The sequence below is a fragment of the Barbatula barbatula genome, assembly GCF_947034865.1.
Source record: "Barbatula barbatula genome assembly, chromosome: 6".
In the NCBI taxonomy this organism is placed as follows: domain Eukaryota; kingdom Metazoa; phylum Chordata; class Actinopteri; order Cypriniformes; family Nemacheilidae; genus Barbatula; species Barbatula barbatula.
In genome coordinates this window covers 19,808,663-19,830,132 of record NC_136765.1, presented here as the reverse complement: position 1 = coordinate 19,830,132, position 21,470 = coordinate 19,808,663, and the positions used below count along the sequence as shown (strand labels likewise).

General features: G+C 36.9%; 3 protein-coding genes across 4 annotated transcripts; 2 read left to right on the top strand and 1 right to left on the bottom strand.

Moving 5' to 3' along the window:
• The first annotated feature begins 223 nt into the window (after window positions 1-223).
• cdk1 (cyclin dependent kinase 1) lies at window positions 224-5,330 on the top strand. Of its 2 annotated transcripts, none has more exons than XM_079458901.1 (8): window positions 224-846; window positions 1,378-1,424; window positions 1,503-1,659; window positions 1,970-2,093; window positions 2,498-2,668; window positions 3,789-3,952; window positions 4,151-4,292; window positions 4,380-5,330. In XM_079458901.1, exons 2-8 carry the CDS (start codon window positions 1,388-1,390, stop codon window positions 4,491-4,493), a joined length of 909 nt encoding a protein of 302 aa, XP_079315027.1. In that variant the 5' UTR covers window positions 224-846; window positions 1,378-1,387; the 3' UTR covers window positions 4,494-5,330. The 2 variants fall into 2 exon arrangements, with proteins under 2 accessions (XP_079315027.1, XP_079315028.1); XM_079458902.1 differs by having other exon boundaries at window positions 707-846; window positions 1,335-1,424; window positions 4,380-4,881.
• Window positions 5,331-6,776: 1,446 nt separating this feature from the next.
• On the bottom strand, window positions 6,777-14,262 carry tmem26a (transmembrane protein 26a). The gene is made up of 6 exons (XM_079458900.1): window positions 13,985-14,262; window positions 13,482-13,578; window positions 10,517-10,600; window positions 9,286-9,494; window positions 8,337-8,416; window positions 6,777-7,959 (listed from the first exon to the last, which is right to left on the bottom strand). The coding sequence occupies exons 1-6, from the start codon at window positions 14,173-14,175 to the stop codon at window positions 7,649-7,651; spliced, it is 972 nt and encodes a 323-aa protein (XP_079315026.1). The 5' UTR covers window positions 14,176-14,262; the 3' UTR covers window positions 6,777-7,648.
• A 3,429-nt stretch (window positions 14,263-17,691) lies between these two features.
• On the top strand, window positions 17,692-20,374 carry LOC306895869 (myelin-associated glycoprotein-like). The gene is made up of 9 exons (XM_079459412.1): window positions 17,692-17,761; window positions 17,855-17,907; window positions 18,048-18,353; window positions 18,692-19,021; window positions 19,203-19,490; window positions 19,701-19,797; window positions 19,878-19,896; window positions 19,982-20,063; window positions 20,254-20,374. Exons 2-8 carry the CDS (start codon window positions 17,856-17,858, stop codon window positions 20,057-20,059), a joined length of 1,170 nt encoding a protein of 389 aa, XP_079315538.1. The 5' UTR covers window positions 17,692-17,761; window position 17,855; the 3' UTR covers window positions 20,060-20,063; window positions 20,254-20,374.
• Window positions 20,375-21,470: the final 1,096 nt, after the last annotated feature.

The following is a 21,470-nucleotide window of genomic DNA, read 5'->3' as shown; positions in this document are numbered from 1 at the left end:
AAAGAAAACAATTCTAATTCAAAATTGTGATAAATATCAAGTTTACTGTTGCTGTGGATTTGTGCAGTTTTACATAGAATTTTGCATACGTATATTCTGGTCTGATTTTTAAGCCTTGGCTCTCTTTGTCTTTCTCAATTGTGTAGTAGACACACAAAGGTAATTGATGTCACCACCGAATCTCGTGACAGCTGAAACAGATGCGTTCTATCACTGCCACCGCGTGGTCACGTAGAGGGTTGCACCTGTGTTTGTCTATGTGTGCAAGTCAACTTAATGTGGGACTTATTTTAATTCTCCTAAACTATCCCATTTTGTATGTTATTGTTATTGTAAGTTATAACTTGAAAAACTAGAAAAATCTAAATGCCTCTTTGTTTTATTTGGGAACATATTTGAAATACAAAGACCGCTCGATACCTGTAATCTGTGTGTTGTTCAGCTGAAGGAACACCTATAAAAACGAAACATAACATCCATGTTTACAGGAAACAAACACTCACATCGTAGCACAATGACAAAACGAGAAAGTGCAAAACAAACTACCTGCGTGGGTTTTTTACAAACAAACACAAACGCGCATGCGCGAGCCGAGCACACGCACGGACACTCCACTCCCGCTCCAAACCGCCCTACCATCTCATTGGCTTGTTTGAAGGCCACCGACGTCTCTGATTGGTCGCTTTTGAATTACGTCATCGCAGCCAGTTTGAATCAAGGAACTCGGAATTCAACGGGACCTACAGCACGTCTGCGAGCTCTTCCTCAGATAATTTATCAAGACATCTGAGGAAAAAGAGAAAAAGATCGGACATTTTTCCACGTTAGACGTTGTTTCAAATAAAGGTATGTTTTTGTGTGTTAAAGTCGTTTTGAATCTGTTTCGATTTGAATTTCAGATCTCTTTTAAGATGCACAGGCCCCGCTAGAACTCACCAGTTTTTTAGCTTTATATAGTTGTTCCATGTAACAAAACATTGTATGTTATACAGGTTAATCTTTTACTTCATGTGCTTGATTCAATATAGATGCTGTATATAAAGGATTAAAGACACGTTTTTCTTGACCTTTAACAGTTGATTCCGTTGCATCTTGTGATCATATTTACTGTAGTGTTTGAAGGTGGTATGATAATAATAATGTACTTTATAAACAAAGAAAAGCGTTACAAGTAGTGTTATAAATACGTGATTGTGTTTGTGTGCGGTTAGAGAGGTTTTTAGTCAGACCTATACTACTCGTTTAAGTCTTTGAGATTTATTTTCACAATAATATTACTTATTTTTGTATATGTTTTGGACTGTAACATATTGCTTACCACATCTTTACTTCAGTTTTTAAAGTATTCATTTCACTCGTAATCCACTGTTTTGCCAGAGTTGGGAAAATGGATGACTATCTGAAGATAGAGAAAATTGGTGAAGGTAAGTAAAGTCCTAACTTGTCAGAAGTCCATGATGTTTATGTGCATTAGCTGGCAATATTATTTCTGTATTCTTTAGGCACATATGGTGTAGTGTATAAAGGTAGGAATAAAACCACTGGACAGGTGGTGGCAATGAAGAAGATACGCCTGGAGAGTGAAGAAGAAGGAGTGCCCAGCACTGCAGTGAGGGAGATCTCTCTCCTCAAAGAGCTCCAGCACCCTAATGTTGTACGGTAGGACAGATAAAGTTGTTCTTTGAGTTTAAACGCTAAGCAGCATTTAGATGTTTTTCTGTATCATTTATTAAGTTTGCAGATGAAGGTCAGACATTTGTCATCGCTGTGTCTCTTAAAAGTCTGTAGGGATACATAAATCTAGACGACAGCATGTTTGACAAATACTTATAATTTGTGCACAATTATAAGGGAAACGTCACTTCCTGTTTTCTGTAATATTAGTGCCACCAAGCAGAATCACAGAAAGATTTTGAACAATTCCGTAATATCTGTCTTAAACTGGATATCTGTACCTCTTTCTTTACAGTCTGCTGGATGTGCTGATGCAGGAGTCTAAGTTGTACCTGGTGTTTGAGTTTCTGTCTATGGATCTGAAGAAGTACTTGGACTCCATCCCATCAGGCCAATATATGGACCCCATGCTGGTGAAGGTGAGGAAATTATGTATGCTCAAGTGGATTTACTTTTTGGCACAACGTTATTTCTATGTATGCTTTTAAAGATTGCAGACCTATAGACATTATATTTACCGTTTTGCTTATTTTAAAAGGATAAGTCACCCAAAAATGAAAGTTCTGTCATCGTTTACTCACCCTTAGATTGTTCCAGGCCAGTATACATTGCTTTGTTCAAAGAAATGTATACAGGCTTAGAACAATCTGAGGGTGAGACATTTTTGGGAATGGTTAAAATTGGTTAACTGTGATGGTGAAAATCATTAATTGAAAGCATTTGTCTATATACTTTTGTCCATGTAGTGTATTTACAGGACTATTCTGTATCTTTTTCACGTGTGCTGTCCAAGTTTCTTTATCAGTAACTGTTTTCTCTTTAGAGTTACCTGTATCAGATCCTGGAGGGGATTCTGTTCTGCCACTGCCGCAGGGTTCTGCATCGTGACCTGAAACCCCAAAACTTGTTAATTGATAATAAGGGAGTGATAAAGCTGGCAGATTTCGGGTTGGCACGTGCCTTCGGAGTGCCAGTCAGAGTGTACACACATGAGGTATGCACACACTTATTCCAAAGTAATGTGCAGCTAAAACTACTGACAATGATCTGCATCAACAAAGCCATTTATTTTTAATAAACAACCGTGACAGCTGTCAATGAAAATAGGATTATTATCTTTATGCAAATGACTAGTGCAGTGACTATTAATGGCCAGTGGTCTTGTTGTATCACTGCTTTGTAAGATTTATTCGACTGACCACATACACAGGAAAACATGCATGTCAAGTTTTTACTATTGAGTTTGTCAAAAAGAGTAACCGTTTTACAAACAAAAATCTCATTTGTTTTATTCATATTTTAAGTGCATTTTGGGTCTGTGACTGTGATGCTCGTTGTGAACATGACTTCGAGTTTAAGTGTTCTCTATGTGGTTGTTTAAGCGGCCATTCTTTGGCTGTTTTCGAAGCTTTAATTATGTTTTGGGGGTGTTTAACAATGGATGTTCATGTTTCTAGTTTCAAAAGACGCTCTTTATTTCACATATTTCGAGTCAATTGTTCAACACTGTCTGTCTTTCAACAAACCAATCAGCTTTTTTCGGTTTGTATAAAGGCCCTTCTTCGTGATTGGTTCCCAACTTATAGCGTGTGTCTGAAGATGTCCCACCCATAACATATCAGCGAGCTTCCGCTTCTCAGGCTGTTGTAATTGGTCAGTGTGTATTCGCAATAAACGGTAACATTGGCGCCAACTTTACTTCATCAGATAAAAACATGCGGATCAGTCAAGTGTAATGGAGGTCTGCATGTGCAAACGTCACTCTTTGTCAGAGGCCATTTTTTCTACAATGTTGAGTATGTAATAATAGTTCTTATTACCAACTTTAGGCCTGTGATGAAAGGGAAAGTTATTAAAAAATACTCGGAATAGTGACATCATCTACCCGGAAGGTGAAGGTTCCAGCTGTTCTCTGAAGTCCTTAATTAGCAAATTCTGTTAAAGACAATATCTTGCTTGGCATTGAACTTTGATCTTTATCATTTTTGCAGATGTTATTTATGCTCTAACAGCAACATTACACAATTTGCATCACAGGGAACGACGCCCTTAAAGCTTAAGGATCTCCGTAAAGTAATAGAAATTGTTTGTCGACAAATTGTGTGAATTCATAGGTGGTGACACTGTGGTACAGAGCTCCGGAGGTTTTGCTGGGGGCCTCGCGCTACTCCACACCCGTAGACGTCTGGAGTATTGGTACCATCTTTGCCGAACTTGCAACCAAGAAACCACTCTTCCACGGAGACTCCGAAATAGACCAGCTTTTTAGAATCTTCAGGTAGACATTGATCTTGTTACTGCCAAAAAGGAAAATCAGTTTTTATTCACACAAAGTATAGCTTGTGTTTACAACAGGTTATAAATAGTCATACTATTACATGCTGCATTTCTGCCACCACCAATTATCAGCATTAAATGACATATTTTCTGTTTAAATTAGATTATATTTATTTGTTTATCTGATTATTTTATATAGGACTTTGGGAACCCCTAATAATGAGGTCTGGCCAGATGTTGAATCTCTGCCAGATTACAAGAACACTTTCCCAAAGTGGAAATCTGGGAATTTAGCCAACACTGTGAAAAACTTGGACAAGAATGGCATTGAACTGCTCACGGTATAAAACGTCCTTCCATGCTGTTATTCCTGCTTAATTGTTTGCCTATATGTCTTCACATCTTTATTTTAATTGTCTTCTGTTTAGAAAATGCTGATTTATGACCCCCCCAAGAGGATTTCGGCACGGCAAGCAATGACACATCCGTATTTTGATGATCTGGATAAGAGCAGTCTTCCTGCCAGTAGCCTCAAAATATAGATACGCCAACTTGATGCCCTTCTTCATACACACATAAAAATGCAGTGTAAGTTTAGGGTTTTTTGTGAATTTACTCTAGAATTCTGGGAGCTGTTGTGTAAATCCAGAAAGCTAGTATTGGTTTGATTTTGGAGGGCGCAGACTTGCTCCTCCATCCTACAGTAATGCAATCTGAGTCTTTTGACACGCAATAATTAACCTGAGTATGTTTGTAACTTGGGTGGTTTATCTACTTTTTGTTTGTCTGGTTTTTGTATGTCTTTTTCCTATCCTCTTTTATATGTTATATAACACCCGTTTGTAAATAAAACACATTTTTTGAGGACCTGAAGTGAAATATTCAAAGAATAAACAGGTGTTCTCAATAAGGAGCACATTATGGGATCCCATCATGGACTGATGTCTTTTGTTTTGTCAATTAGATTTATCCTCGATAAGAAGAGCTAAGAAGTGTGTTTCCCTTTGTGTTGATGTAAAAATCCACAGTGTTTGGCGTTTGTGTGTATTCCCCATTTGTCAGTTCTATAATCAGCATACAGTTAAACAACAGCTTTTTTACAGGACACATGGCTTTATTCATTATAATTAAGGATGTTTTCTCTGAAACTGATCGTCATTCTGTGTCAACTGCAAGAAAACCTTCTTTACACTCACTCCAAAAAGAATCACGCAAAATGTGATCTCAATGCAAGATGCAAATAAGTGTGTGTGTGCGTGTACATAAACCCTTCACCTTAACACAGGAAATCTGCAAACAATAGTAGTTAAAAACTATTCACTATATTGTAATGGAAAACTTCAGGTCATGAAAATAATAATGATGTATTGAACATTATCAAAAATGTAAAACTTAAAAAGGTAATATTACTCTATCTTTATATTCACTGCAATTTCAGTTTCTTTTGTTTTTTATTTTGATGTTAGAATTTAGTTTGAGTCTCTTTCCACAAAACCAAGAACAAAGCCCTTTTGGGTTCATGAGTATTCCTAGAATTTAGAATACAGAAGGCCACTGTACTTTAAACTTTCACTATGGATCATGCAGAATAGAAACCCTTGTTTAGCTTGTGTGTATACTGGGGTTTGAAAGTCTGAAATATCAGATGTAGACTCTTGGATGCAGCTTAGAACGCAGTGCTGAAAATGGCCGAGATTTAATGGGAGATTTAAGTGCAGGATATTCTTTATATTTTTGAAGCGTATATTTAGAAAATACTTTGTATGTATGTAAATGAACATATGGGGCTATTTCATGAATAAAATGAGGTGGAACTCCTTCTCCCCTATGAATTCACTTCCTGGCTTCTCCCGTTCCCCTTCATTTCCAGAACTGCTGGAAATAACCCAACAGAACCATGTTGATCTACTGTAAGTCAAAGTTACACGTGGGATTTCTTTGTACATGCCTGCTTTTCTACTTAAATCTAAACGTCTACATGGGTATCCTGTTTCAGCTTTGGATAGTTATTTCCTGCTTCCTTATTCGGTAAAAAATAGAAAGCGCTGGTCCTGAAAAGCAGAATGTGTTTTGTATAAATTGCGTAACTGTAGGAGACGTTAAGAAATAGGCTGTGCGTCTTGTTTCTTTCCCACAACATTAAAGCCCAAGGGACACATAACCAGAGATTGAGATGTCACTGCTATATTCATTTACACGTGTTATAACTATAAGTTCGTCCTGATCTGCTGAAGGATTTTTTGTAGTATTATTATTCCATAACCAAGCTGATCTTGGATCAGAATACCCCAACAACTCTGATGTCAGAGTCATATCTGGGTGTGCATGTTGAAGATTGCATGCATGACAACACCCATATACAAATGTGTTCTAAAATGTGTATTTCCTTGTTAAAATTTGACAAACAAATAAGAGTTTCGTTACACACTATATTGAATGATTTAGAATCAGTTATTTCACAATACTAACTGTACAGGTATAAAACATTTGAAACACTAAACAACATAAAGCTTAATAAAATGTAAAATATATTTTACAATTAGACAAAATGTTAAAAGCTCCTTCATTTGTAAGTTGCTTTGAATAAAATTTATGAACGAATGAAAATGCAAAGCTTAAACAAACTTGCTATACAGTACAACATTGTGATGGCCCCCGATGTAGCCACACACCAGTGAGCGGTGATGTTGCACACGCACATACCTACAAACCCCATTACTCATTATGTTTAGGTAATTTATCTTGCACATTCTTTAGTATTTCGTTTTATTTCAATAGTGGTTTATATATTTGTGTGGCAAATAAGATGTAGACACTGGGTATTTCGCATTAAGTTATTTATTAGTTGCAGTACATCACTGACTGTTTGAAGTGCACACAAGCTAGTTGGTGTGGTGCAGTACAGGCATCTATTAATATTTCTTTCTTTGAGTTTAAGTTACCGCTGTGTTGGCTAAAGGCTGGATGATTGGAGCTTCGTCTGGCGATCGGCTAGTTCCGTTTGTGGTCCGCACGAATTAAGGGCCGGCATGCCGTTTCACCTGCTACTTTAGTTCCGCTTGCTGCTACCAACCAGCAGGTTAACTGGGGGGGGTTATCGAATTATTGTGTTGGTATTTTCTTTTCTAGTTGTTTGTTCTTTTTCCTAGATTTATTATTTGTGTTAAAATATGCACTTAATTATAGTGTAATCATTTAATTAGCGTGGGTATTGACTTTGTCATTGTATGAGTAAAGTTGTTGGTTTTGTCTTCCCTTATGTGTTAATGTGGACTAGTCCGTTTGTATAAATGTCTCCCTGATGTTTAGCATGTAGATCAGTTCAGTTTGTCTTTACATATACTCAGTTGTTGGAGTTGGAGTTTGTTCTGTTGATCTCGTTTATAGGCCTAACATTTGTTTTGATTATTTGGACTTTGTTTCCTTGTTTTTTTGAAACTTTTGTACCTGATTTTTGTGAAGTCAGTAAAATATATATTTTTTGGAAATCTATTTCTATGGCCCTCATTCCTTGATTGCTTGGTCTCTCACAAACATAAACACCTATATCAAAGTACTTTTATAAAACTGTTGTCGCACATAAATGTGCTTTTGAACAGTATAAGCAATCCATCTGCCACATTAAAAACGATCCATTCCTGTAAGAGAAGTTTGTTTAAACTGCTTTGAGATTTACTAGAACAGTACTAAAGGGTCCTTAAACACAATCCTTGCCACAACGGTCTTCAGAGGAAGGCAATGGCGGTCTAAAATCTAGACAGATAACAATGAGTCTATAGAGGTTGAGGATGACCACTAGAAAGTTCTTGATGGCAAAGAAGACCAACATTTGGTGGAAAACATCAAAGTAAATCATCACAAGGAGTCGCACCACGAGAAAGGGCCCATCCTGGATAAACAAACTCTCCAGGATGTTCCAAATATCTGTGCTGTGCCTTGACAAAAGAAAATTACAACAGCCGTCTCCGTCCTTCGGCTCATCTGAGTTCTGCGGTCGCGATGTAACAACTGTGGAGTAACACACATTAAAAAATACAGGCTGAGGAAAAAACTATTTTTTAATCTTGTTATGTTTAAACACACAAGCTGCCAAAACATTCAGCCCACACAGGGTAACCACCATAGACCATAAATCAACTAAAATCATGCTGTTGTGTCCCTAATGTTCCAAACAACAAAGTTAATCTGAGTCTAAGGGGCTTACTAAAAGGATACTGGGTAAAACTAAATATTTTGGATGGATCAGGACTAAAGATTAACAATACACTCAAAGAAATGTTGCAGGACAAATTCTTCAGTCATTTGATTGGTGCAGTTCAGATTACACATCTCTTTCTTTAGACAAGGCACAGATCGACCTCATTCAACCCTAGATGACGACTTACCTGCCAGATGAAAAGGAAACTGCAACATACTCCACGTCCACACTGCCAGAATTATATACACCAGCTTTTGGTTGTTCTCCCTATAACATATACAAATACAGAGTGAAAATTTGTTACATATAGTTGTTTAAATGAATGCATTATTTTTTATATTCATTTTCCATCAAGGGACAGCATGAACATTCCACCACAGATCAGGCTAGTTACTGGCCAAAATAATCATAACTGCTATAATATATTACTGGAAAAATGCCAGTCAATAGATGGAGAGCAGAGCAATGACTGTCATTACAGAGACCAGATTCTCTTATACCAACAAATAACCTCAAAGATGTTTATAGAAACAAATGAAAACATAATATATAAAAAGTATGTATTTTGTTTAATTGTTACAATATATATAACAGAATGTATAACAATATAAATCAAATGAATTATATATATTGACACAAATATAATATAATAAAATCTTGTTTCCTAAAAATAAGCCAGACAGTACTCATCACTTTAATCTAGACATTCTATTACCACTATACTATTTTGCAGGACATAACCAACCGGTCCAGAAACGCTTTCAGTTTTTAACACAAAGATAGTAAACAGAACATTTAGAAATGAATTGAAATTTTAGCATTTTTAAACCTGGAGTTTAAAAGTTAAAGTAAAAAACAAGGTCCAATAATAATTGGACATAGAGAAATAAATGACATAAGAATTAAATTTCATCTCATTTATGAATGGTGTACGTGTGTCTGGACTTCAATGATGATGTACTACCTGACCTACTTTTAGAAAAAAACGCTGTTATTGTATTTATATTCACTAAACACCAACAACTCAACTAAAAATCAATCACACTCAACAGCCAGCGCAACATCAGACAACAACACTGTGTGAACTGGGTTTCAGCCAAGCTTGTGTGCATAGCCTAAAAAAGGGAAGTACCCACTTCACATCAGACAGTGTTTCACTGGTGAATTCCAGTATATCAGCTGCCGTGCCAACAAAGATGAGCAAAAGCTGAGACAGCTCCTCACGAGTTATCCCACCCCCTAGTGGGAGGAGCCATTTCCCAATGATGAGAAGGATAAGCAGAACCTGATGAAGACCAAGGATCCAGTCATTTGGACAGACAGAGGTGAGAACACGCTCTAGATGCTGAAAGACAAAAATACACATAGGTGATTTTTACATATGCTATTATTTTGTTTCATTTACACCTGACCACATATAGTATAGTGTCTGTGTTGCAATATAAAAGCTTGCAAGATGATTTTATCTTATACAATTTACTTTTAGCTACACATTTTTATCAATATGTGAATGCAACAGAGACAACCCAAGCTCTTTTTATATTTCCAAATGCAAATAAAACTATATTATATACTATAAGATAATGGCACAATTTATTGAAAGCTTGACCCTAGGGGGTCTCTGAAAAGCTGAAGTTGACTTTGGATATTTGATTAATTTGAAAAGAATCATGTTTGAAAGTAAAAAAAGCAGGTTCTGCAAAAAATTTACTTAGCTTCAATAATAATAAACACTATAGTTATATAGACATAGACAAAAAAGTAGAATGAATAACCAGTGAAATAAAAAAAATTGATGTGGCTAGGGGGGGGCGTGGTTCAGCGAGGTGTGGGAGACGAGGGGTGGGGCAAGTGTAAATAATAAAAACCTGTGTCTTGTTCCACTAAGGGCGCAGAGACCGCATATATACAGACCGCGCGGCCCGAGAGACACGGACTGTGCACGGATGTAAAATGGTCAACAGAAGGACTATACGCTTGGAAAGGATTACTTTGTTTTGTATTGGACCGTACTGAAGGATCAGCCGCCTCTGTTTGTTTGCGTGAGACTGTTTATGTTTGAGCAAGTTAATTAAGCCCGTCACATGGTCTAGCCAACCTCGTCATCTTCCTTCCTGACTACTAACAGTTTCATTTACAGTTTAAATAACCACAAATGTGTTGTAATGTAATTCTAGAGAAAGACAATTATTTAAGGCAAGTAAAAGACATGTTACATTCTGAGAAAAACTGTTGATTTGGGCCATTGGAAAAAAAAACTATGTTAAGTGCAGTGCAATTATGTACTGTATTACAGTATTACATGATTACAGTAAACAATCAATTAAAAAACAAACAATTAAATACATAATTCATTTTCAAGTTTACCTTTAGTGTGTCATTCATACCCATAGTATGATTTAATGGCAATACCATGCTCTTGACGTTCTCCCACGAGTCCAACTTCTTACACTGCAGAAAAACAAAAATGAAGTTTAATAAATGGAAACAGATCTTCAAAGGGGACATTTAACACAAGAATGTTTACATTATCTCAGCAGGGATGAAAGGAATACTGCATGTAAAAAGTCTGTCAGTTCTGTTCTCGCATGTCATTTCAAACCTATGATATTTGTCTTCAGGGCCCAGTTTTTCAAAAGTAATCCACTAGGATTTTGGATAACGGATTGGATCAAATCTTGAAAATGTGTTTTTCAAAAGAAAAAACGGATCACATAATCGGATTAGATCACGTAATCCAATCTTGGTTTTGATACGGATCAAACCTTTAGTTTGGGTTTTTCTGAACTTTTTTGTAGGATTTGGATCACTTTGATCCAAAATATCTGAATTAAACTGATCCCATCAGGGCCCGGTTTTTCAAAAGGTTTAATCCGGATAAAATTGATCCGGATTTAGTAATCCTTTTTTTGCGATCCGTGATCACGTAATCCATTTTACTTTTGGAGCCAGTTTTTTAAAGCAACATCGGATTGGATCAATCTGATCCGGATAGGAACTTTTCAGGATCACCAAATCTGGATAACCAGTGCTGGATAACCAGTGCTCAAACAGGATAGGAAATCACAAGAACTATAGATATGTAAAGAGCAACAAGTGGAATAGCCAATGTGGGGTTTATTTTTATTTGAAATGAAAACACACACATTTAAAAAAAAAACTTAAAACAAGAAAAACCCCACCCCATCCTCTTCCTGCAGTCCGCTCATCTGAGACCTACAACACAAACACTGTACATTGAGGATATTTATAACAAGCATCAAGTATAGATACTGAAAGGCTGAATACGTTTAATCACTGTAGCCTGACGGATGAACAAATACAATTAAAACCTTATGAATTAATAGGATATCTTGTAAGATACTGCATGATCCAAATATAGTATTATTTGATACATTTTTTAAGTTTTCATTACATTTTGAGCATTAAATCCACGCTGAATCCACCCTTCTGATGGGATCAGTTTAATCCAGATATTTTGGATCAAAGTGATCCAAATCCTACAAAAAAGTTCAGAAAAACCCAAACTAAAGGTTTGATCCGGATCAAAACCAAGATTGGATTACGTGATCTCATCCGATTATGTGATCCGTTTTTTCTTTTGAAAAACACATTTTCAAGATTTGATCCAATCCGTTATCCAAAATCCTAGTGGATTACTTTTGAAAAACTGGGCCCAGAAGGGTGGATTCACCGTGGATTTCATGCCCAAAATGTAATGAAAACTTAAAAAATGTATCAAATAATACTATATTTGGATCATGCAGTATCTTACAAGATATCCTATTAATTCATAAGGTTTTAATTGTATTTGTTCATCCGTCAGGCTACAGTGATTAAACGTATTCAGCCTTTCAGTATAGGCCTAAAGCAAAGTAGAAAGAGTTTGGCCTCATAAAATAATTATCCAAACCAAAAACAATACATTTTATTCTGTCACTAATTGATATATATATTCATCACAATCGAAAATATTTTTGTTTTTAGAATATTTATTAGTGATGCATGCAAGGATTACAGAATAACCAAAAAAATGCAAAGAATGGCAATCACTGATTTTTGAAATCCAATACAAAACCAAATCAGAAATAGTGTCTAACTATTGTGTCCCTTGTTGCACGTCCTGTTTGCTCGTTCTGGCAGAGGAACAACTGACTCTGACCAAACTGCAGCAAACCAAGGCCAGACTTGAGATACGCCTCCTAAAGGCTACTCTCAGACAAGCTGGTCTCTCCACATCAGATGAGGAAGTCTGAAATTATTGTGGAGTATTTGACATTAAGTCTTTTTTTTTATTCAATATATCTATACTTGATGCTTGTTATAAATATCCTCAATGTACAGTGTTTGTGTTGTAGGTCTCAGATGAGCGGACTGCAGGAAGAGGATGGGGTGGGGTTTTTCTTGTTTTTAGAAAGTGTGTTTTCATTTCAAATAACAATAAACTTATATTGACCCCACATTGGCTATTCCACTTGTTGCTCTTTACATATCTATAGTTCTACATTGTGATTTCCTATCCTGTTTGAGCACTGGTTATCCAGCACTGGTTATTCAGATTTGGTGATCCTGAAAAGTTCCTATCCGGATCAGATTGATCCAATCCGATGTTGCTTTAAAAAACTAGGATGGATCACGTGATCACGGATCGCAAAAAAAGGATTACTAAATCCGGATCAATTTTATCCGGATTAAACCTTTTGAAAAACCGGGCCCAGGAGCTTAGACAAGAATCAGCTTTACAACTGTTGTAAAAATATGTTTTAAAACTTCAATTTCATTTAAAAGATGCTGTTGAACTTGACATTCGTTTGTGTGCCACAGTGAGAATGTTTAGAATGTACATGTAGACTAAATTAAAGGGATAGTTCACCCAACATTTGTTCTGATGAACACATAGTAAGATATTTGGATTTTTTTATAACCAAACAGTTCATGGACCCCATTGTAGGCAAAATACTTTATAATACTTTGTCCTGTAATGCAAAAGAAGATATTTTGAAGAATGTAGGAGGGCAAACCGTTCTGAGGCACTTTTGACAGCCATTGTAATCTTTCCTACTATGCTACTATGGTCAAGAACTGTTTGGTTGCAAGCATTCGTCCAAATATCTTTCTCTGTGTTCAACCAAACTAAGAAACTCATACAGGTTTGGAACAACTAGAGAGTGAGTAATTCATGACAGAACATTCATTTTTGGGTGAACTGTTCCTTTAATACACTTATTTGTTTGTTTGTTATTTGAAGGAATATTCCTTGGATACACATCATGATAATAAAAATGGATAAACACGATAAAGCCAATGGCATAATGTGTACACAATGGGGTACCTGCGGGCTATGAGCTTTGTTCCCCTGATGATGCAACTCTAGAATCCAGATAGAGGGTATAATACTGATGAGGAAGAAGAGGATGGATGGAGAAAACCTAAAAGAGGGTGGAAAACTGTTTAAATGGATCCAGACGGAGATGTAGTGATTGTATTAGTCATTGTTGGGTCAGCTTTAAAAAGGATCAAGCAGGATGTTAGTGGATCTGTTGGAAGTGGAGAGTGCTTCTTTGAGGAATGTCAACAAGTTTTTAAGGGAAAAAGTTGATATATAACGAATAAATATAACATCATATAATTACCGATGATAAATGAAGAAAGCATTGCGTTGAACTACATTGACTCGCACAAAGAACAGCGTAATCACATCCAAAAGAAAATGACCAACAGATGTGTGTAACAAAACTTTGTCCTTAAAAGCGCCCTTGACTGAACCGCAATATGCCAAACATTGTGTAGGAAACAATTCCGTTTTTGTTTATCCTTTAATCTTTTGAAACTCACCATTTGTAGTCTTGCCCCTTCCTCCGCTTTAAAGTAATGATCATCTCCGCGACGAGAGGAAGATAAAAGACAGTCAGTAACCAGTACAAATAGTCATTTTTCACATTGGTCACCCTCCAAACTCCAACGAGAGACACCAGAATGAATAAGAATCGGGTTATAATCGCGCACACGAATTTTAACAAAAACATTTTCGGACAACGATGTGCCGGGACTTTAAGGGGTGAAATGCGCTGGACTCCCGTATAGTCCCCAGTTTGTTGAATCCTCCCACTAGCGTCAGTATGCGACATTAGTTACAGTGATACAATGTTTGTTCAAGGCACTGTGGGAGTAACCATGAAAGATTTAACGCACTACTCTGCTTAGTGTTCATTTAGACACTTTCTTTACATTCAGACACTTTAATGGTGTTAATACAACAAATCTTCGTCTCTAGCAAAACGCGTGAAAGTTCATGTGACCAGCAGAGGGCAGGCTCTCAGGATTCATTTTCAGCTGCTGCCATGTTCTTTTTTATTGCAGAAGGATTGCACCTACATGACAAAAATCGTAGGTATATTTATATATAGATATAGATCAGGGCTGGATTGGGACAAAAAAAAGGGCCCTGGCATTTTTACTCAGGCCGGCCCACCATAATGGGTCGGACACAACCAACCAGTACACCATCCTTGCGGTTCCTGTAGATATGCATATCTACTGTTCCATTCCCCCAAAAACCTACAAAGCTGAGAACTAAGTGCCATGGACCAGTGTACCAGTGCAAGTGGACCAGTGTACTCACTCTCTCTTGACTGACTCCCTGGTGATAGACCTATACCTACTTGTGGTGTGATTCGCACAAATTGAGCGTTAGTAAGGGAAGCCAAACAATCCAATAGTGGGATGAGACAGTGGGGTATTACAGAGCTCGCGCCGCGCTGACATGTCATTTGCGCGATTCAATTTCCTATCGCCAACCGATGGGCAGCGTGGCACCAACCAATCCGCTGCACTGACCAATTAAAACATGTACAATGTTCATTTGGCGCCACTCATATACATTTTACCCATAAACCTCTGCTATTATTAACATTAATAGTTGAGGTAAAATGGCTAGGCGCCAAACGTGCTACAATAATAAAATAAATTACCTGAACATGTAAACTGTCCTATATAATTTCCAGGAGGTTGGCGTGCTCCTCAAGACTACGATATTGGAAGTCATTGAAGTTTCTGCTTTGTACAGGTCTTTCCATAGCCTCTATAGTATAGAGTCTATACATATGTGCAGTTCTTCAAAGTATCGATGCAAAACACTACCGTTTACTTGTACACTATTAAAGATAATAATAAAAAAATATTATGCATTTCATCCTGATTTCCTTTGTCTTCTGTAGGGAAAAACTGATAGACTTGTATAAATGTAAACAAATGTAAATGTTTTTAAGGAATGAGGGGTTTCTTTATTGTACATTTGAGTGTACGGTTTGCGCTGTTTAAATAACGTGTGTGCTGACGAGGAGTCGGCTGGCTGGGCGATTGAATCGCGCAGATAACATGTCAGCGCGGCGCGAGCTCTGTAATACCCGCTGTCTCGTCCTACTTTTGGATTATTTGGCTTCCCATAGTTCGGGCGAGTTGAAAAATCTGAACTTTGGCGAAAATTTGCGCCGCGTTTACGAACCAGGAGCTTGCTCTAGTAGAGACGTGATTATGACATAGCGAGCGGAGGCAGGAATCCGAAACAACAATGAAGGACTGCGCCTCTGAAGGATTTGATGGACCCAGACATGGCGCCGAACGAGTCTACGTCATTCTTCAGCCTTCCATAGCACATAATGCGCAGCTATCCTCTCAACTAAATCCATGTCCGCCATTTCGCAATTAGACGGGCGCCGCCAGACAGAAGCCCCTCCATGACGCGAATGAAGCGAGTAAAAGCAAAATGTTCAAGCGTCCAACTAGATGCTAATACCGCGATTTACTGCGTTTGGTGTGAACACTCTAAGACACTGACTGCATCTGACACGAGAAACTGGGGGGGGTGGAGTCTGTTAAGAGCTGATTGGGCCAGCCCAGTGTCAGTATGGAAAATGAACCAATGGGCCGCTGTCCCTGCTTTATGGGCCGGTCATTGGCCTGGCTTAAAAAATATTATATTATATTATATCGGCCCCCAAGTGCGTCGGCCCACCGGGCATTTGCCCGGTATGCCAGATTACCAGTCCAGCACTGATATAGATATATATAGTGCCTCCAATTCGACTGGCGAGAAATAAACGGAGCGCTTTTTGTCACGTGGCGTTGCCATGGTGAATCATGTTATCTTCTCTCAATTGATGATGGCTTTTTAAAGCCGCGGTGATCACGCGTAACCTCGGGTGAATTTACTCAGAGTGGATTGAACCAGGGCCGCTGCTAGCCATTTTGGTGCCCTAAGCATAATTCCATTATGATGCCCCCCCCCCCCTTAAAGGTGCAAACTTTTCTTCAGTAAACAGAATAGCAAAACAAAAAACTATCAATGTTTAACAGTAAAATCTCAATTCAGATTGCAAGCTGCACCAAAATTAAAGTTACTCGCCCCGCTCGGCACGGGCTTCGAACCGACGTCGGTCCGAATGGGAGACCGCTCTAACGAGGAGGCTAAATAACGGATTTGTGCAATTGAGAAATATAATTTTCTCTTTCACTTATGTTGTTATAAAAAATATGACGGTTTGTCATCATTTTATGTTTGTGTTTTATTTATAAATTTTTCAAGGGGGGGCGCTCAAAGGTGGTCTCGCCCGGGGTGCAATTCAATGTAGAACCGCCACTGTAGCCTACTGTCAGAAAAAACTAAGGGGAGAATTTTGTATTTTTTCTAGTCTTTTTTCCCCCTCATTTTTAAAAATGTTTTTTATTGAACATATAGAAATATACAGGGGATAAACAACATATAAGGAAATATTTTTTTTTTTAAAAAGACATAAATTATATTATAAAAATATTACTACTAATAAAAATAATTAAATAAGAAAAAATAGTAAAATGAATACCAAAATAAAAGTATCACCTTCAGGAATCAACAGGTAATCCTTATAATGAAACCATGTTTTTTTCTTTAGTAGTGCAGTTGTCAGCTTTCCTATTAAGCGAAGAACAAAGGGAATCATATAGTTTTAAATCAACATAGTAAATTCTAATATTTGGTATAGAGTCAGTAACTTTACATCTATGAAAATGAAATAATCTTAAATTATGAGTCTTGACATCTCATCCATTTCCATTGAGCCTGTCCCCCAGATCAAAAACAACTAACAAAATAAAAAATAAAAGCTTATTGTAAGATATCTCTTTCCAAAATACCCAAACTGTCACAGTGAGTGATGGTACCCTTGAAAAGGTCAGAATACCATTTACAGTAGGTTCATATTGTGGGAGATTTCCATCCTGATAACTAAACAAAGTGACGTGTTTTTCATAATCTTCATCGGACGCTGAAGTGCGTTGAATTTTTTTAAACTTATGTGATTTCCTCTTTAGTGATGATTTCTTTCTATACAGAGTGTCAGTATAACCCCCCCCCCCTATCCTTTACTATTCAACAGCACAAAAGAGAGAAGTTAAAATGACAGAAGTAGTCATAAAAAGAGAACTACTCTTAAATGGTAGGATGTTGATATAGTGTTACTGATTGTTTCAACACAATCTTACCCATCAGGTTTGCAGTAGAGTATTTGGCATCTTTGCTCAAGAACCGGTGATTCATTACTCTCTGTGCCAAGTGGAACACATTGACGATTCAAGGTTTGCATTTATGTTGTTACAACCAGCTTTCTTGCTTTATTTGTATTTGCGTGTTCACATTTCTGTCATTTTTGTTTTTCCTCTAAATGAAAGGATGAATGTGTGGACAGCAGAGAAAATCATTCTGCTTGGTTTTCTGTTTAAAGGTCTGTTTATTTTTTCACTCTGTACATGAAATCATTGTCATTGTGTGAAATCAAGTATACAATGTATTTTTGATGTGATTTTTGAGAAAGTAAATGAGTAATTTCTTCACATGCATTTTGTGTGTGTGTTTGTGTTATAGGTGTTGAGTGTATAGAAGTCACTCTGCCAAACCAGATTAATGCTCTGAGTGGATCCTGTGTGCTCATAAAGTGCACATTTAACACCTCTACACCTTACGTGACTCCTGAAGGCTATTGGATTGTATATAGAAATCAGACAATAGTGTTTAACTCCAGTATGTCGAGTCCAGTGTTTAAAGGAAGTATAATTGGAAAATTAAACGAGAACAACTGCACAACAATATTTTATGACATAAATTCAAATTACAGTGGTACATATTACTTCATGGACAACAAGAAGTCCAGTGTAATTATAAATGTAATCGGTGAGTAACTTATGTTTTTTCATCAACCTTGTTAAAATATGTGTTGAATGTAATTCATTTGATATCACCTTTTACCTTTTTACTCTTATTTTCATATACTGAGATACAGCGCTCTACATACTAACTATGCATTCTTAATTCTTGAAACAGAAATGTCTGATGGTAGCTTGCAAAACATATTCTCCCCTTACTTTCACATCTCGAAACATAAAGACTCTTTTTTTAAAAAAGGGTAATGATGCCTTGTTAATGCAATGCGACTAATACAATTTAACAATGTCTAAATTCTTGTTGGGTTCACTGCTTAAACAGTATCATTCTATTTGTGTGTACTTTAGAGTCTCCTCCTCCACCCGTGTTGTCAAATACAGAGAAGGGGGTTCTGCAAAACGGCTCGGTGCTGGAGGGAAGCTCTGTGACTCTCCAATGTTTAGCAAAGACTCTCTGCTCTTCTGGTCTACCGGTTCTCACTTGGAGCTCTAACCCCAAACTCCATCTCAGTGAGAGCAGCCAACTACAGGAGCCTCCGAATCAAACTCATGTCATCTCTCATCTGAACTTCAATGTTACTCATCTTCATCACAGAGTCAAATTCACCTGCACCATATCCTATCAGCTACAGGACAAGAATAAAACAGCACAGACCATTAAAACTTTAAATGTTCAGTGTAGGATTTTATGTTCGTTTTTCATTATTGAATAATACCATAATAGCAAAAAGTTTGAATGATATAAAATAGTAAATACAGTAAAAAGGTCAATTATATATGTTGGTCAAAAAGAAAAGTACAGGTTGGTCAAACTAAATGCTAATTAATTTAATTCCATTTATTTCTCAATGTTTTTCAGATGCACCAAAAATGTCCCCCTCTTCCAGTTGTAAAAGAGCTGATGTGACTGTCTGTTTTTGTGAGGTTGATGGGAACCCTTCTCCTAATCTTACATGGTATCTGTCTGAAAAGCCTGTCACTAACTCCACATGTACATCTATCAGTGAAGAGCGATTGGGTGACACAGTTTTGAGGAGCACCTTTACCCTATCTTACTTCCTCCCAAACGAAAACAGTATACAATGTGAAGCCACTAACATTTATGGCAATGCCAGCAAACAGTTTCATCTCTCCAAAGAGACTGCAGGTGAGTTTCCATCCTGCGATTATTCTTTTACAAACTCTATAAATTAAAACAGCAAAAATAGATCATTTACAGTATCCCCAGGAATGATCATCAAATTTTATTTAAATATATCAAATGTTATCATTAATATTAACTTGCATATACAAGTAAATGAAACACTTTCTCTCTGTCGACTTACTTCACTTCATTATGTGTATTATGTTTTTTCAGACTGTGAACATAAACCACTTTCACTCCAGATCACATTAGCACTGGTCGTCCTTCTTTATGCTCTCACTGTTGGAGCTGGCCTCTATAAAATTAAACAGTAGGTTATTCAATTCAATAATGTGTACTGTAAATACAGATATAAATCGTAGTGAAATTAATTTATCATACAATTTACAGACTGTCCACCAAGCTGAAGGTAAGTCTGTTTTCTTAAACTAAAAACCATGAAGTTATTAATAATGATGATAATGATGACATCTTATAAAGAGTTTTTGCTGCAGGCTAAAGGAGAAGCAAAAGCGCATTCCGCAGTTCAATGCTCTACTTCCAACAATATTTATGAGAATCTTAATTTTTAAAAAGGTAATAGACAAAGAGATACACATTTTAGACAATCCAACAAAATATACTTTTTATACCCAACCTCAGTTTAAGAGAAAACCATAAGACAATTGAATGTTGAACTAATTGAAGTTTAGGGTGAGACTAATGGTTTTGGTGCAAACAAATGTTATTCGGTAAAGTCAATAACGGATTTGTCTTTTGTTCATAGAAACAAGCATGAAAGGCTAGAAAAAGGCTCTCATCAATTTAGATGGCCCCAGACATTTTGTAAAGCTCTGCGTGTTCTTACAAATTATTTTATGTCCGAGATTATGTTCATTTGTAATGAGCCTCAGCATATTTAAATGTGTTGAAGAGGCTTACATTGTGTGTTTTTTATTGATATATTATTGAGACATGTTTATCTATTTGTGAACATTGTAAAGCTGATAATATTGTAAATACAGGAGAAGCATAGGCCTATCTATCTAGGCCATTCCTGTCATAAGTCATTATTAAATTGTTGCTTATATCACTCATGGCAATTAATAAAACATTCCTTGACCAAACTTTGCTTAGTAGAAAATTGTGTAATTCTCAATGTTATGAAATGTAATTGCAAGAAATAAAAACGTATGGTTGCCTAAGACTGTTGCTTGTAATTAATTGGATCAAACTGTTGTAGTGCCAAGTGACTTCCTGCAAACCACCTTATCCCACTGTAAAAAAACACAGATGTATGACATCTTTATTTGTCATTGAATAGGGGCAGTTTCCCGGACATATAGGGGCAGTTTCCCGGACATATGGGGCAGTTTCCCGGACAGGGATAAATCTAAATCCGGACTAGGCCTTAGTTAAATTAGGATATTTAAGTTGTTTTTAAAAAGGTACTTTACAAAAAAACATCCAGTTCTTATAAAAAGAAAGAGTAGAGAAATGTTTGAAAAACTGGTTGGGAGTGCAGATACTCACTGAAATTATAATTTTGCTTTGTTACACTTATTTACACAACATCCCTTATGGAGATCTCAATAATTAGTATATACAGTATCTGGTAAGAAGAATGTTATTGTGTAGCAGCGTGCGGTTTGTGTAATGACTGGTACACATCAGCAGATGTGAGGTTTCCACCATCTGGCAGAAACCTCAGAGACACTGAAGAAGACTTGGGAAGAGGGAGTTGAAACTGTGACACAGAATCTGCAATAAACCTGACAACTAATTGAACAATGTGTCATAAAATGACTTACTGTACATATCGACTGTGCAAAGTCAGCCTATACCTGATTGGACCTTTGGATGGTTCTCTAAATTTGTTTCATCAACCTTCAAATTTGTTGGGCCTTTGGATGAGTCTCCTCGCGAGCGCGAGAGAGAGATGATTGCTTAGCCAAATGATTGCTGAGCCAAAAACAACAAGTGCAAATAAATCACTGACTCAAA

What these genes read in the sequence shown, in the direction of transcription:
- cdk1 (XM_079458901.1), top strand. Translation starts at nt 1,388, where the DNA reads ATGGATGACTATCTGAAGATAGAGAAAATTGGTGAAG. An exon ending in CAGCACCCTAATGTTGTACG is followed by an intron (nt 1,660 to 1,969) that starts GTAGGACAGATA and finishes CTTTCTTTACAG; the next exon opens with TCTGCTGGATGTGCTGATGC. An exon ending in TCAGAGTGTACACACATGAG is followed by an intron (nt 2,669 to 3,788) that starts GTATGCACACAC and finishes GTGAATTCATAG; the next exon opens with GTGGTGACACTGTGGTACAG.
- tmem26a (XM_079458900.1), bottom strand. Translation starts at nt 14,175, where the DNA reads ATGTTTTTGTTAAAATTCGTGTGCGCGATTATAACCCGATTCTTATTC. An exon ending in GTATGAATGACACACTAAAG is followed by an intron (nt 9,495 to 10,516) that starts GTAAACTTGAAA and finishes TTTGTCTTTCAG; the next exon opens with CATCTAGAGCGTGTTCTCAC. An exon ending in GAAACACTGTCTGATGTGAA is followed by an intron (nt 8,417 to 9,285) that starts GTGGGTACTTCC and finishes TATATGTTATAG; the next exon opens with GGAGAACAACCAAAAGCTGG.
- LOC306895869 (XM_079459412.1), top strand. Translation starts at nt 17,856, where the DNA reads ATGAATGTGTGGACAGCAGAGAAAATCATTCTGCTTGGTTTTCTGTTT. An exon ending in TGTAATTATAAATGTAATCG is followed by an intron (nt 18,354 to 18,691) that starts GTGAGTAACTTA and finishes TGTGTACTTTAG; the next exon opens with AGTCTCCTCCTCCACCCGTG. An exon ending in TAAAACTTTAAATGTTCAGT is followed by an intron (nt 19,022 to 19,202) that starts GTAGGATTTTAT and finishes AATGTTTTTCAG; the next exon opens with ATGCACCAAAAATGTCCCCC.